Source organism: Mytilus edulis, chromosome 3, assembly GCF_963676685.1.
Source record: "Mytilus edulis chromosome 3, xbMytEdul2.2, whole genome shotgun sequence".
Lineage (NCBI taxonomy): Eukaryota > Metazoa > Mollusca > Bivalvia > Mytilida > Mytilidae > Mytilus > Mytilus edulis.
In genome coordinates this window covers 92916179-92933517 of record NC_092346.1, presented here as the reverse complement: position 1 = coordinate 92933517, position 17339 = coordinate 92916179, and the positions used below count along the sequence as shown (strand labels likewise).

Genomic DNA, 17339 nt, shown 5'->3' with positions numbered 1-17339 from the left:
GATGACCAAAGTAAACACAAGCACGTGTTTATGTTCTATTTATATAAAAAAGTTATATAACTTAAAAATTTAACAATGAATTGAAATCTCGGCGAGATTCCTCCAGACAGGGGAGGAGATGTTGTGTTGCGAGAGTGAGAACGGTTTTCACATAGCTAGAGGTAATTACTGTTAATGAGCTGCAACCTTCAACTTTTAGCATGTCTGATAAAAAAATTTGTTGTAAAAAATATAATCACATGTTATGTACTAACACTTGTTATTAATTAAAAGAACCAGTTTCCCCATCAGTGTATCTATATAAGTAGAAAAATTAAACTAAATATGCAGTTATGGGCGAACATTAGGACTTTTGTTCTAAAAAATGGCAATTATTTTACATAAGTTTTCACAGTTTATGTAAATATATAGCTGTTATGAAACGTTGTGTTACATGGAGAAGTGATTTTCTGGGAATGATTTAAACCTAATGATATAAGGTTGGCCAGTTGTAAACTGAAAAGTAATTCAGATATTCAGAGAAAAACATTTGTCAGAATAGAAAGAGTTCTTTGGATTACTTTGCGATTAATGTAAGTAGTGTAATACTAACATGACTAATAAGTGATAATGTTCAAATTTTGTAGGTGTATGTCATCCCATATCTCTGATCTGACAAAAATAGGCTATCATTACTATGATCAGTTTAAGCACTATATTTTAAAGTCAAGAGATGCCCTTATGCTAGATTTTTTTTTTTTAAATCAAATTGAAATTTTTACCTTTGGTACATGTAACTAGTACATGTATCTACATTGTAACTACAGTCCAAATAATCATGACATCTTGAACAGCTATTCTATTGAATTGGCATTATAGAAAAAAAACTGCAAAAAAAGCCTTACAACATGTACAATCATTGTACAACAGGTTGGGGACAACCCATCAAACGGGGAACTGTTCCCCAAATGAGTAACAATCCCTCATTTGAGTAATCATTTTGTAGTGCTAAAAAACAAAATTTTCCTAACTGAGTCTTTTTTCTTAAAATGGCACATATTCATGAAAAATGCAGCAACTTTTCTAAAAGATGATTATCCTTATCTTAATTTACTGAGAAGATAGTACAAGCCTATGAAAAATCAGAAAATTTGACTATTTTCTAGGCTTCTAACTTTTTTAAAACCCACAATAAAAATATATTTCTTTGGGAGAAGTTGTTCCATTTTCTATAAATTTGTGCCATTTTACCTAAAAAGACCTATTTTAAGAAAATTTAGTTTTTAGCATTATGAAATGATTACTCAAGTGAGGGATTGTTACTCATTTGGGGAATAGTTCCCCTTTTGGCGGGTTGTACAAGGCATCATAATGATTTGGACTAGCTACATTTTTTTTGTAGTATCATGATTATTGTATTTTGAATTACTCATGATTATGCCCTGTCCTGACTTTTGATTCAGTGATCCTGGTGTGTTTACATGTATGAGTAGATAAAAGATATACAGGGTTTAACTAGAGGCAATGTTTAAATTTTTTATTGGTTAAATTTTTTCAAATAGTCACTCCTCTGAACAACATGTAAGTAGTTAATAGATGAATCCCAGAAAACATAAATTTGAAAGTTGTGACTTGACCTGTACATTTTTGACTCAGTCAGTTTCAGTGGCAGATATAGGGGATGGGTATATATTAATCATGGATCCACATCTGTACCATGTACAAAAAATGTACATGTATCAAGTTTAAGACTATTGAAATAAATAAAACATTGCATTTTAAACACTTTTAAATATGTTCATATAATTAAGATTTTTTTTTAATTCTTAATGTTTTTTAATTAAACTGTTGTAGAAACGATTTAAATGAATCAATGCTGACAGCAAAGATAGGAAGAACAGTATCCTCGTTGGTAACAGTGGTCCTCCTTAGTAGAGTTCATGTAATACAGACACCACGAATAGTCAGAAATCAGCATACAACTGAACAGAAAAGGTAGAAATTCAAATACAATATAGTTGATCCAAAATATACTCCCCAAAAACAACTACACAGACAACTTTACGTCACTAGCTAGTTTTGCCTTTTAAAATAAATGGTATAAATTTATAAGCCATTTTACAAGCCTTTGAATAGTTATCACTATTGATATCTTGGAGATGACAAAAGAATTCAACTGTTACAATAGATGTTTCATAATTTCAAAAAACTATCAAAGAGACACTTATGAGACCCTTGTCTTTGCAACCAGATAATAACTATTGTTGATAACAGTTTTTCCTCTTGATAAACTTATTTTAAAACCTTATGTTTTTTTCAGTGAAGTATTATCAATTTCAATGAACATACAAAAATCTAAAGAAGAGGCCTTATGGGGTATGTTTATAGCTGATGCCTTGGCTATGCCGGTACACTGGTACTATAACCCTGACGATATTAAAGATGGTTATGGAGGATGGCTGACAGGATACAGGGAACCAGAAAAAAACCACCCATCCAGTATACTTACTCTATCAGCTGTTGGTATGATCTTGTTTTATTAAGAAATATGTAAATGGAAGCAGACTATAACAAAAAAGAGGTCTTCCCCTTAAATGTTTTTATTTAACAACAATGTATGTATATTGTAAGTATTGTAAGTAAACCAGAGAAGACATCTACCTTGCTGCAGTTAAAGTATCAAGTGAGTCATTTGAAGTGACAGTACTGATTATTTTAAAGTATTTTTTTGTATCTATTTACTTATATAAGCTTAGTTTAATTAAATTTGTGTATTAAATTTGCTACATTATCTAAATAACCCATTAATGATCATTAATTGTTATGTGTAAAGTATAAGAAATATTTCTATTTGTAGGAGGAAGTGGCAGGAGTGGATGGGGAAGTAAAACGAAACCAGTCATTGGTCATGTGATCCTACACAATAAACTTAAATACTGGACTAGTGGGGACCAGTCTGTACATTATCACCAAGGTAACATAAATACTTGACCATCAGGGATCTGTACATTTACATACACATACATAATGATCCATAATCACTAAGGTAACATAATTATAAGTACTTGACCTTTAGGATTTAAACATCAACATACAACTAGGGGCTTGGTGGCTGCGTGGTCTTAGTAGTTACTACTGTAATCATTAGCCAGTCAACACTGAGATTGAGAGTTTGAACCCTGCACTCGACTCCAATCTTAATTGACTAGGAATTTCAGTTTTCCTATTGATGGCCAGTGATTTTCCCCAGGCACTCCGGCCTGGAAATAGCCTAAATGCAGTGCTTAAAATTGGTGTTAAAACACCAAAAATCAAACCAAATCAACATAAAACTAAACATGAAAAAAAACATCAGCAGTCATGAAAGGTGGCCAATATCACAACAGCAACAAATAAACATTGCACATTTGACCCTATGTTGATCAGTGTTTATCATCAAATTATTACTGAACATGTATAGACCATTATAATGATAAAAATTTTTGAAAGTTATTCACACACAAGGGAAAATGATCTGTTTTAATTTTCACAGTCAAAGTTGTCAAAGCTGAAGTACAGGGTAAAGGACAAAATCTTCATAGGTGAATTCAACCAAGGATTTGTATAGTACAATATACAAATCCTTGGTTCAACAAATTACTGAAAGATTAAAATGTATATTAAGCACAACATAGTACAGACTAAGCAGTAGTGGTTCCACAACTTTTTATAAGGGGGCAGCTCTGGTAATGCTTCAGTGATTCCCCTTTATAATTAAATAAACTTTCCCCACAAAAGGAGGGGATGGAGGAGTAAAGGAGTAAAGAACAAAGACTGGTGGCTTTGTAGTCAGAATTATTGTGTCAGACTTTTAAACAAGCAGGTTAAAAAATATCTAACATATTCTTGTCCTGAATCTAAATGTACATTTAAGATGTTTAATTTGCCACTGAATGTAAAAAAAACTCATTATAATATGAGTCATTGGTTTGTTTAGAAGGACATTAAACTATCTACATGTATGCCTGTATATTTGCCGTAGTAGTTAATTCAGTAAATGTGTCACCTGCTGCATGAAAATTATAATGACAATATACATGTAGTGCTTCGTTTTACAAGAAAACCAAAAAGTATTATGTTCACATAAAGAAATGTATATAATTGAAATGTCTTAAGCCAGTGAATGTTTTAATACAACCACCAATCTGTTTGCATACTATGTTATGGTGATGTCTGCATTGGTGTTGGAAGACATTTTGGTTAGCAGGCAATAACTTCAGTATTATTGTATGGATCTCTATGATTTTTTTTTATAGTTTTGTTGCGCATAAGTTTTTTATTGTGACAATCTTAATTTGGATTGAAAATGTGCATTTATTTGCATAGTTAGTTTACAACTGTGGGTTACCAACCATAAGCATTTTATATTAATTTTATACAGGGGTCTGTTATTGACAAACAGATAGAAGCAGACAGCTGTGACTTTTAAGTTTGAATTCAGTCGAAATAGTCTCCTTTAGCACTGATGTACTCATGTTATGTAGACAAAACACTACACTGGCATACACAATTAAAATACATTTACGTTTCTATGATAAGTTTATTTTTTTCAGGTATGAAAGCAGGGGACAGTACTCTAAACAGTTTAACAGCTTTAGAGTGTTTAAAGACTATGTCAAGAGTAGATCCTAACACCACTATTCCATCACGTGATTTACGAGGCATGGTTTTGGAGGACTATGTAAAGTTTATGACCACACCTGGTACACATAATGACACCTATGCAGAATCTTTCCACAGATCATTCTTCAAAGACTGGGTTTTAGAGAATCAACCCCCTAAAACTGCTGAAGATCTCTTAGTATGGACTGAAAACAGGTAAAACTAACCAATCATCTTGAATATACAGAACAAAATGTGAATTCAAAAATTTCTGCACTCTCTTAATTTTGCCATAAAACAATGCACACAAATCATGCAAATGGGAGATAAATTATTAGGATTTCAGAAAAAAATATTGCTATAGAATTTGAAATATTTTTTTATATCCTGGTAACCAAGCTTGTTGCAATTTTCTGCAGTAATTAAAACATGGCAAATGTTACCAAATTTACAATTTTGTATCCTTCAAATTTATTTTCAGTGTTCTCTCTGTATTGCTTAGGCATTAACTGATTTAACAGAGGTGAATTTTAAGCAACATGATTTAAGGTTTTGACATCCTGAAATTTACTTGGTCATTGGTCCAATATTTTTTTTTGCTGCTGCATAATGTGGCAGGTTACTGAACAAAATAAGCTGAATTTCCATAAATTTACAACTAAAATGTTCTTTTTTTGTCAGTTTTTTTTATCACTGTCTCTCCTTGATTTAGTCAATAACCTGCAAAAAATTTATGGTTCAGGGAAGCAATGTGAAGATCTTTATTGTTAGCCTATTCATACCTCTGATGTGTAAATTTCAAAGTCTTAAAATATAACCATGCTATTAGTTGACTTTTTATACCATTTTCTTCAAAAGATGCTAAAAGGCATTTTAATTCCATTTCAAGATGGGAGGCAAACATATGATTTGTTGCTGTTCTCTCATACATGGGTCTTTTGTGTTAACATCCAATCACTAAATCCACAATTCTGGTCTCTTTTTCAACATATAGAATTCCACAAAGGTCAAAATTTGAATAATTATAAATTGAAGAATGGTCATGTACCTGCCCTGATCTCTTGCAATTGGCCAGAAGTATTAATTTTTCTAAAGCAATTACTCAGTAGATATTAAATCACAGACATTTAGGTTATATTAATTTTTAATTAGTTTTCTCGTTTGAATTGTTTTTCATTGTCTTATCGGGGCCTATTATAGCTGACTATGCGGTATGGGCTTTGCTCATTGTTGAAGGCTGTACGGTGACCTATAGTTGTTAATGTCTGTGTCATTTTGGTCTTTTGTGGATAGTTGTCTCATTGGCAATCATACCACATCTTCTTTTTTATATATAGGAAGATGTGGTGTGAGTGCCAATGAGACAACTCTCTATCCAAATAACAATTTATAAAAGTAAACCATTATAAGTCCAATGTACAGCCTTCAACACGGAGCCTTGGCTCACACCGAACAACAAGCTATAAAGAGCCCCAAAATTACTAGTGTAAAACCATTCAACAAGGAAAACCAACGGTCTAATCTATATAAAAAAACGAGAAACGAGAAACACATATAAATTACATAAACAAACGACAACTACTTTACATCAGATTCCTGACTTAGGACAGGTGCAAACATTTGCAGCAGGATTAAACGCTTTAATGGTACCAAACCTTCTCCCTTTTTCTGAAACAATAGCATACATGTAACATCACAACATAGAAAAACACACGATAAAATATCAATTGGCAGGCTTAAATCTGTTTTACAGGTTCAAGAGTAAATCAGGCCATTCTGACTCCCAGCTGATTGTAATAGGTGCTTTAGTCCCTGCTGTACCATGGGTTGTTCACTATGCAGATAAACCAGAGGATGATTGTGTCAAGGCAACTATAGATATCATTAAGTTAACACACCCTGAGGAATCTTTGATACCGTATATTGAAATCTATGCACGTCTTCTACATAGAGTATTAAATGGAAAGGATCTTACTGAGGAAGTCAAGAATTTTATTGGCCATAAAAAACTTGGAGGAGCACCAAAGAAAAAGACAGTGGAAACATTACTTGAAAAAGCCAAAGAGTTAGTTGAATACTGTAGAATTCATTTTTAATCTTATCTAAACCTTGAATTTTGTTTTTTATGTCTGTAGAAATGTCAATATTTTTTAAATGTCTACTTCATCGACTTAAATTTTTTTTTATACAAGTCTGACTGAGGGGACTGCAGTTTAGCTATAAATATGTATATATATATATATACGAGTCTAAATTGAAAACTATGTACATATATATATAAAAATGTATAAACACGTGGAAAGGTAACACCCGGCCACCGAAAGCTTCATTTTTATGAAGCCCAGGTTGTCGTGTGGGCTAGCCCGCCAGTTACGGTGCAGGCGATTTGGTGTTATGATATCTCAGTAGCATGGGTTCTAATCCTGGCGAGGGAAGAACAAAAAAGTTGCAAAAGCAAATTCACAGATCTAACATTGTTGGGTTGATGTTTAGACGAGTTGTACATATATATATGTATATATTTGCAAGTCTAACTTGAAAACAATGTTCAAATCTATCATTGTGTTGGATAAAAAACTCAATTTTTATATGTTTGCATACAAAACAAATTTCTTAATAGAGGGATCAAACTACAGCACAAACAACAATTTCCTAAAGTATATTTTAACAAAAAGCCTTGACTAGTAGGTTAAACAACTGATGCATAAAACCTGCTGACTGCCATTGGCGATTGCCAAATAAATGGAACACCCGATGTATATATGTAGGACTCTAAAGTGCGATGGTACTCTAAAGTATGATGGTCACGCTAAAGTGCGAGGGTTTACGCTAAAGTGCGATGGTGTATCACGTTAAAGTGCGGTGGTTGTTTGTTCGTTAAAGTAAGATGGTTTATCACGTTAAAGTGCGATGGACCAAAAGGGTAATGTTAAAGGGCTAAACACTTTAAAGAACAAGGATGTAATAAATAGTCTTTTTGCAAAAGCTAGTATGATAAGGTTTTATAACATATGTGATAGGCTTTATATAAATTAGCGGTAGTGATTATTTCTAAATTAAGAAAAACGACCATGTAATAATTGCTAAAATGGTAGTTTAGGGTTGACACAAATCTATATATCCTGTATATGATAATTTTTTTAAAATTCAGGCGTATCAAATATTTAAATAATTGATGTAGCTTGCCGTTTACACAGTCTATCAATAATGTGGACATCTCCCCTTTCTCCTTTTTTTTCGCATCAAGTACAAATACAGGTTATATTTTCCTACAATGTACAAACTAATTTTTTCGCAGACAATTTATGATTTACGCATGAAAACATGTTCCTTTATTTTAAATTCGACAATATTTTAACGGGGACCGGAAAGTAAACTGCAACATAAACAATTATTTCAATGTATCCGTTAGCTTCTAATAGAAACAGGATAAAGGATACTTATGCGTATACTTTTGTTTCTGTATATATAGTAAGATGGTCGAATGCAGGACACAAGTCCTTCTTCCAGCACCCGAAAAAAAACATAACCCCGCTGCAATTTTGCCCCTGTCCCAAGTCAGTCATGAGCCTCTTGCCTTTGTTCATGTTGTTAGTCATGTATGATTTTTAACTTGAGTTTCTAGTGTATAATTTGGAGTTTAGTATGACGTCCATTATCACTGAACTAGTATAGATATTTTTTAAGGGGCCAGCTGAAGGACACCTCCAGGTGCTGGAGTTTCTCGCTACATTGAAGACCCATTGGTGGCCTTCGTCTGTTGTCTGCTCTATGGTCGGGTTGTTGTTGCTTTGACACATTCCCATTTCCTTTCTCAATTCTACATTTGCCACAGCCGACAAAGCACGGTTATGTTTAAATTGAGTTAGTCATATGGACATTTGGTTTAAAGTTGTTACTCAAATATTCTACATTTATCTTTCTTATGTTCATTTTTTGTTTGTATAAAAGACTGTTCACATCATAAATCCATAGTACGTTTATTACGTCTATACTTTTGTGGACCATCGCATTTTAGTGTGTGTAGGCATCACACTTTAGCGAAGACCATCGCACTTTAGCGTAACCATTGAACTTAAGCATCCCCATCGCACTTTAGAGTCCTACATATATATATATATATATATGTTCTCGACCATATTAGTATTTGGACCATACTCATATGATCATGACCATATGTGTATACTCATATGGTTCGACCATACGCGTATCATCATTGGGTCCAACCGTATGCGTATTGTCCAACCATATGATTATATACTCATTTGCTTATTAACATGCCAGACCATATGAGTATTTGGACCAAATAGGTATTTTTTTGCAATAATATGCGTTAGAAAAACTTTATAAAAAAACAATGATGGCTACAAGAAAATGATTATTTATAAAAAAGTTTGTATCGCCAATTGTATTTTTGCATGTATCCGTTGAGATTTACTTCAACAAGGTACAAAAATGTATCATAGCTTTTCTTGGGTCCTGGATCGTTCCGATGTCATTTTTAAAAACAAAAACATGTATAGGTAACAAAATTCTGAACTGCTAATGGTAATTTTAAAGTTTCAAACGTAAGCAAATAATTATATTCTTTATCTTGCACTTTTATGTCAGTTTATAGTAAAACGGTTGACTTCTTATGTAACAGATATTTTTGAACGTTTTCTTCCTCAGTCGACATTTTGCCATTCACTTGTAATACCATATCAGTAATGACCAGTGGTATAAAATGTGTTTCTAATAGTTTTGACCAATGATGAAATTTACTGTGAAACTGCTTATTTTATTTAGTTAATCTTGTTATCATTATTTTTATACCACTCCAAAAAAATTTTGGGATCGTATAATGGTATGATGTCGTTGTCTGCATCGTCGTCGTCCGAAGACACATTGATTTCCGGATAATAACTTAAGTTTAAGTGAATAGATCTTCATGAAAATTTTTTAGAAGGTTCAATACCACAAAAGGAAGGTTGGGATTGATTTTGGGGATGATGTTCCCAACTGATTAGGAATTAGGGTCCCTTTTGGTCAGCCCAAAACAAGCATTTTTCTAGTTTCAGGATAATAACTTGTGTAGAAGTATTTCAATTGCTCTGAAATCATACCCCAATGTTTATAACCACAAGTAGAAGGTTTGGATTCATTTTAGGGGTTATGGGGCCAAAGTTTAGGAATTAAGGGCCAAAAAGGGGTCAAAACAAACATTTTTCTAGTTACAAGACAATAACTTGTGTGTTATTGTATGGATCTCTATGAAATTGTACTACAATGTACCATATAACAAAAGGGAGGCTGGGATTAAGTTTTGGGTTAATTGCCCAAAATATGTCTGAATTAGGGCCCCAAAAAGGGCCAAAATGCAGCATGTTTCTAGTATCCAAACAATCATGACAATAACTAGTGTTTAGGTGTATGGATCTCTCTGAAATTGTACTACAAGGTTCAATACTGCAATGGAAAGCATGGGATTGAGTTTAAGGGTTATTGCTCCAAGGGGGATTCAAAAAGTGGGAGGGGGGATTTTATTTGTTTATCATTTTTTGAAGGGCTTCCTTCTTTTTTTTTTTTTTTTTTTCAAATTTTGAATTTTGAAAAGTTTCAAGAAGAAATCTTCAATTGCACAGTATTGTGCAATAGATTTGTTAGATCTTTGACCACATTAATTTTGTGACAAAAACCTATATTATGTCAAAAATTTAATCACAATCTAAATTATGACAGAATCAAGCTTGAATATTGTGACCAAATTTGCCCCAACTGTTCAGGGTTCAACCACTGGGGTCGTATAAAGCTGCGCCCTGCGGAGCACCTGGTTTAATTGATCTATAATAAAATGTGTTTTTTTAAAATGACGTGACAATTAACCAGAAGGGTTATATGAAGAGTTAAGTATTAAAAGTAAACCTGTTAATTGGTCGGCCATACACGTATGGTCGAACCATATGAGTATATACCCATATGGTCATGTTCATACGTGTATGGTCCAAATACTCATATGGTCCTGAACATATATATATAAATTTGTATAACTTTGATACCGCCTGAATATGCAAAATATATAAAACTGATGATATGACATGAAATCCAAAAGGAGCAAGAAAACATGTTTTACAAGAACTTAGTTAAAATCTCAGGACACGGAAAAAGACTCAATCAGTTAATTTACACATCAGATAACTTATCTTGTATTCTGAATCTAACACAAAGACAGTATACCTCTTATTAGTTTAAATGTTAAATTATCTTTGAATGGAAATATTTACCTGTAACTCACTGATATAAAAGAAGCAAAAAGATCATAAAAAATGTTAGATTATATTAAGTCCAAAATTATTGCAACTATCTATTTTTGACTACAGTCATTTTCTACTTCAGATATCCACTTGGATCAGAGAAACGTTTACAGATATATCAGATGGCCACTGGTCGACTAGGATCAGCCTGCTACATAGAGGGTGCTTTGAGTAGTATGATGTTTCTAGCATTAGAGTTTGCAGATCATCCAAGTGAAGGACTTCTTGCCAATGCTAATTGTGGTGGTAAGTAGTTTTCATAAAACCTTCCTCACGAACTGTTGAGATGGTTAAAAAAGTAGATGTGACCAAATAAGGAGATGAAATAATTGCTTTACTTATTTAATGTCCTTGTTCATTAAATATTTACCTGAATATCCTCAGAATTGGACAAAAATTATCATACCTAATTCAGGTAAGAAATTAAAAAAATAATTTTTAATGATCTCATAACACATTTGTCGCTACCTCATGTAGACAGGAGTTTGGAAAATGCTGCACTGACATCTTTTTTGTACACTTTTTCTGTCATATACTACATGTGTACTAGACAAGATGCTTGAATTTATATCTGGTATCTATCAAATAACTGTTAAAACAGCTGAAAAATTATTTTTCTTAGACAAAATAAGATGGTTTCAAGTGTTATTATACAAGTCCTGTTTACCAATGACGAAAAGCCAGTACACATTATCAGTGAGCCATTTAGAAAACTGTTTTATGAATGTGTGATATAATTAAGAGAGAATTGTTTTTTATTGTCAGCTTGTAAGAATGTAAACAATAGTAAAAAACTCTGCACGTTTTTGTAAATTTTGTATTTTTAATTTGCAAAAATACAGAAGGTTAAAAGAACAAAATGTAAAAAAAAATCAAAAAAGGCTATGTTTTTTTTTATAGCAGCTCATGTTTTAAGAAGCTATTTTTGTAACAACTATAAGGATATTCACTGATGTATATATATTGTAGGTGAGAACTGTCACAGGGGAGCAGCTTTAGGAGCACTGCTAGGAGCCTCAGCATCATGGAAAGGGAAACAGATTTCTGATAAATATAAAGACAATCTAGGATCAGCCAAACCACAACTTGTTCAGATATTAGATGCTATACAATCAAAAATGTAACAATGTTTAAGCTTGGACCGTCTGTTGCTGTATAATGCTATTAATTTATTTTCTGTATCTACTTTTTTGTATATAGGATTTATAAGCTATTGGTACACTTATTTAACTCAATCTTTAAGCATTGATAATCTGTATACTTTATTTTGATATATATTGTTTTTGTAGATGATTTAGTCCCATTATGCAGATTCTAAAGTCCTAATCAATACTTCTCACATTTTTTTTATTTATATATTTGGTTATAATTTTGTTTCTTTTAAAGTTTAATAAAAAATACCTCATTTCTTATATTTAATATAGGAAAAATGTTGAATCATAGATATAAAATGTAAAAGTATCATTGTACAAGTTCAAGACTTTTATATAAATAAAATATTTTGTCAATCACAAAGTTATCATTCAAAATATAATTAAAGTTTTTGTCATTTCATCATGCTGTTTATACAAGACTGTTGCTCTGGTCTTTTGTTATTCTCTCAGTATTTATTTACTTTATAACCTCTCTGAGCAAGCGTACATGTCCTGAATATGTTTAAGGATTAGCTTTTTCTTCAAAAATGCACATTTTTGACGATAAAGACATTATGAGAATAGATTTTTATGCCCCCCACCTTAATAGAGTTTTACCCTTGTCTGTCTGTGCGTACGTCCCAAAATTGGTTTCCCTTCTTTAACTTGAGTTTGCTTCAGCCAAATATTAAAAAATGCATCTTTTTTAGTTTTGGCTTTCTAACTTAAGTTTACCACAACCAAATGTTATGAAACTAATACACAATGCTTATTACCACAAAACACAGATCTAGATTGAATTTTGGTGGACTCACTTTACTCATTCTTGAGTTATGCCCCTTTATAAATTGAATAAGATTCAAATTTTTTAGTTTCCATTCTCTTAACTTTGATTTTGCTTTTTTCTCTTCCTTAATTTGCCTTAACTAAATGTTATGAAACTTATACACAATGCTCATAATCACAAAATACAGATCAAGTTGAGTTTGGATATATAGTGTCACTTTACTCATTGTTGAGTAATGCCCCTTTATAGGTAGAAAAATTGCAAAATCTTTAGTTTTTTCGGTCTGTGCCTTAATTTTGCCCCAACCATACATTATGAAACCTATACACAATAATTATTACAACAAAACTCTGATCAAGTACAAATAAAACATAGAACACTAAAGACTGAGCAACATGCACCCCAACAAAATAAAACAGGGGTTGTCTCCAGTGCTCTGGAATGATAAGCAGATCCTGCTCCACATGCTGTGACAGAAAGGAGATGATCAATATTATTTAAATGGTCCCCCACCGCACTTACTGTAGTGGACATAGTAATTAGAATCCTTTATTTGCCTCACTATGATACTCCACAATTATTTCTTCAAAAAGGTTTATGCTTAGAAAGATTATTTTTCATATTCTTGACCATATTTTCAACTGTCATTTTTATTTTACAATTTGTTCATGAAGTTATGAGACTTTGACTGTTTTTTAATTATAAAAATTGGAACAATGATACAAAGACACGTTTGAACACATCTCTTCTTACACAGCTTGCCAGATAATGTTCATACTGGGCAGTATTGATTGTCACCATATACATTTGACAATATTTTTTAATTGGTGAGAATTATGTGACTTCTCTCTTTTGTAAAGTTACAAACTAGTTCTAACTGTTTCGAATGTCATTGTCCCATAAAATAGTATGTAGCTAATTTTGTCATGGAGTATACATTCACTGAACTTTACTTTCCAATTTTCCCTCATTTATGAGACTTAATCAAATGAACCGAGAAAATTAAGGATTGAGCTTTTATACTCAACTGTGTATGTCATTATGTTTGTCAGTTTGTTTGTTAGTTCATTGTTGTAAAGTATGTACTGGTACAATACAGTTCTCCTTCTCTTTCATGCATGATAAACAATAACTATTGAGAGATGTTACACTAAATTTTGCATGTCAAAAGTTTGGTAGATGTTGTTTACAGGAAAGCTATTTTACCCATATTAGTTGATGCTAAAGGTGGCAAAGTTTATTGTAAGTAAAAGAAGTACAATATATATATATATATCATTGCTAATAGAAAACCAGAGGCAATTATGACTCCACCAAGCACTACACAGAAACAAATAAGTTTAAAGCTGGTAATTATCTTATTGGAATATTTAGTCTTCAATCAACCCTAATTCTTTACAATTATATAGATAAAATCAAGGCATGATACAATCAGTGTTTAAGTAAATGATTGATTTATACGAAAAGTTTTTAGAGTGAACATATAGTGAAAAAAGAGAAAGTTACTCTTTTATGTATATTTAAAAAGATGATGGGAACAAGTTGTCGATAGGATTACAGCTGAATATCGCATGAATACCGACATATGTAGTACTTAGAGTTTATCTCTTAATATTTTTCACCTTATTGTCACATTCACAGATTAAAATGTATACATAATTGATGTTCAGTAGTTGTCGTCTGTTGATGTGGTTCATAAGTGTTTCTCGTTTTTTATATAGATTATGCCGTTAGTTTTCTCGTTTGGGGCCCTTTATTGTTTGCTGTTCGGTGTGAGCCAAGGCTCCGTGTTGAAGACCGTACCTTGACCTATAATGTTTTCTTTTATTAATTGCGATGGAGAGTTGTCTCATTGGCACTCATACCACATTTGCCCATATCTATATAATACCTGTTTTCGTGCTTTTAAAAATGATTATTGTGTACATATTTTTAATATTGTACATTTTTAACATACAAAAACAAATACATTTAAACAAACCTATAAACCAAAAAAAAAACACACTTAATTACATGAACTCAAATCTGAGTCCGTCCTTGTGCATCTACAAGGAAAGCTGATTTGCAGGCATCTCAATGCCTATCCTCACTAAGTCAATAATATCACGATAAAAAAATGCACACGTCGATAGAATAATTTGTGAAACTTTTACCTCTTGTGTCTGTTTGTTTTATCACACATTTTTTGTCAATATAATGGAATTTGATGCGACTGTCATGCAACTGAGAGGTTTTGCTAGCTTTAAAACCAGGCTTTAACCACCATTTTCTACAAGAAAATGTCTTTATCCCGTACCTTTTACAGAGAAGATGAATGTTATGTGATTCAAAAACTAAGTAATACATCATTTCGCCGCCCAATTCGAAACGGTGCATCACAGTTTTGCGTTAAAGCAATGTCGGTGTGATGTGAACATGCATGCCATGCGTGTAACATGTCAAGTTAGATACGGAGATACTAAATAAAGAGTAGTTAGAAGTTTTGTCATTAATGCATTACTGCGAAATTAGTTGTTGACAGTGAGAAAACTGAAACTGATGTTTGTAATAGATCCCAATTAAAAGTCATTATTTATTATTTTTATATTATAATGTATAAATATGCTTCTGATTGATTTTTAAGTTTAAACGAATATCTTTTGAATTTCATCTTATTGACAACAATACATATGTTATTGGAAACTGTAGTCCTGTCATTTTGTGACCACATTTAACGACAGAAATATGATTAGCAGGAGTCGTAGAAAGACGTTTGACGAAACAACTAGACTAGCTTTATAATTCTGATGTGAAGTGTTGGTAGCCGGAAAATAAAGACTTTTCATCGTTTCCCTGAATAATTATGCAGTAGTGTAGGAAGTGCAGATTTGATTTGAATTACATGTTCCTTACATGTGAGACAAGAGAAGTAATAAATCGAGAGGGAAGATACCAAAGGACAACATACACGCTGTAGTCGAAGAAAAACAACAACAGGGTCAAAAAGGAAAAATAATGAATATGACAGATCTGCACAAAGCAGAGACAAGATCTCTTCTGACATATCGGATTAAGTCAAGATTTAAAGAATGGTAAATAGCTCCTGTTTCACTTGTGACTGCTTTATCTGTTGATACAGCATCATGTCTGTCACGAAAAGAGGATGAAATGTCCACAACCACAGGCTTCGACAAAGTGTTAGTAACCGTGTGATTGTTATACAAGGTAGTCTCTAAATTGCCCAACCATTTTATGTTTATTCAGATCTCAATTCAGATAACGTTCAATTCAAAGTTCGTTTGATTCTCCACTGGGTAATTCACTATGAAGTGTTAAATCTAACAATTTCCTTGTGTTCATTGTTTGCGATGCCAACGTCCCCGTCACAGGACTGTTGGGAGAAATTGGTTTGAATCTTCATTATTGAAAGGCAATGGTCTCGTATATACATTTGCAATAGAAATGTTGCTGAAATGGATTTGTTGCCTTTAAGGTAGCACAATACAAAGATTTTATACCTCAAATTCCCTAGTTTTAAAATGCTGTAACTTTCTTTAAAATGCTTGAAAATTTATAAAAGTGGTATTTATGGATAGGTAACAGATTGCTCTTTCAAATTAATGCAGTGTTTGTATTATACAACAATTAAGTAATGAATTATAATGTTAATTGTGTCTACAAAATTTTACAAGAAATTTCCACTTTCGATTGACATTAGCTTCTTCATTGATACCATGAGAGGGTTGATTTTATTATATGTTGTTCCTAGAGCCATTATCTACAAAAGAATGTCTCAGATTTCGGATAGAATGTATTAATCAAATCTGATACCTAATCAAGAATTAGCTACTTTTATTTGGTAAGGATGTTGACACTAATTACAGATTCATGAGAGAATGGAATACGATAGGGATATTTTAAGACAACCTTTTGTAGCTCCTGCTGTGTTGATTAAGATAACGTTAAAATTTCTTGTGTAGTTGCTAAATTCATTCAAGTCAACTGACCAAGACTTTGCATAATAATTGAATACATAATGATTGCATAATAAAAATATTGCATTCATTTCAAAAATTAATCTTTTATCTTTCTATATATACCTCTTTATTAATTTATATGCAGTCTTAAGAAAGTTACAGCATTTTAAAGGTTTGAGATGGGAATTAAAAACATCTTTGTATGTGCTACCATGGCTACCTTAAAGATAAAAAGAAATTAAGTTTGAAGCTATCGGGTATTGTTTATAAGGGGAAATATGGCTTTATTAAATAGTGAGTTTAAATTACAATAAAGTCATCGTTAATCATGTTTGTTTAATAATAGATGTAAATTGAATGCATCTTTTACATAGTCTTATTGGGATGTTAAGTGCTTTGTATATTTTTTGAATTGGATAAATTTTACAACTATTCTGCAAGAAAAAATCAAAACGGCTTGTACAGATTTTTAAAAACTTTTTTTCTCTCTCATAAACATAATCCTTTCGTCTCACAATTTATGTCCCACATCTAGTCCCAACATACTTGT

At 32.1% G+C, this 17339-nt stretch overlaps 1 protein-coding gene across 2 annotated transcripts; it reads left to right on the top strand.

Annotated features, from left to right (window-relative positions):
- Window positions 1-12442, top strand: LOC139517782 (uncharacterized). Of its 2 annotated transcripts, none has more exons than XM_071309205.1 (8): window positions 1-161; window positions 1834-1974; window positions 2300-2502; window positions 2837-2953; window positions 4572-4836; window positions 6374-6685; window positions 10996-11159; window positions 11883-12442. In XM_071309205.1, exons 2-8 carry the CDS (start codon window positions 1853-1855, stop codon window positions 12035-12037), a joined length of 1338 nt encoding a protein of 445 aa, XP_071165306.1. In that variant the 5' UTR covers window positions 1-161; window positions 1834-1852; the 3' UTR covers window positions 12038-12442. The 2 variants fall into 2 exon arrangements, with proteins under 2 accessions (XP_071165306.1, XP_071165307.1); XM_071309206.1 differs by lacking the exon at window positions 1-161 and adding an exon at window positions 227-246 and having other exon boundaries at window positions 11883-12354.
- The last annotated feature ends 4897 nt before the right edge of the window (window positions 12443-17339 follow it).

Coding starts and splice junctions, on each gene's coding strand:
- LOC139517782 (XM_071309205.1), top strand. CDS start 1,853: ATGCTGACAGCAAAGATAGGAAGAACAGTATCCTCGTTGGTAACAGTG. Junction 1,975..2,299: donor CATACAACTGAACAGAAAAG/GTAGAAATTCAA, acceptor TGTTTTTTTCAG/TGAAGTATTATCAATTTCAA. Junction 2,503..2,836: donor ACTTACTCTATCAGCTGTTG/GTATGATCTTGT, acceptor TTCTATTTGTAG/GAGGAAGTGGCAGGAGTGGA.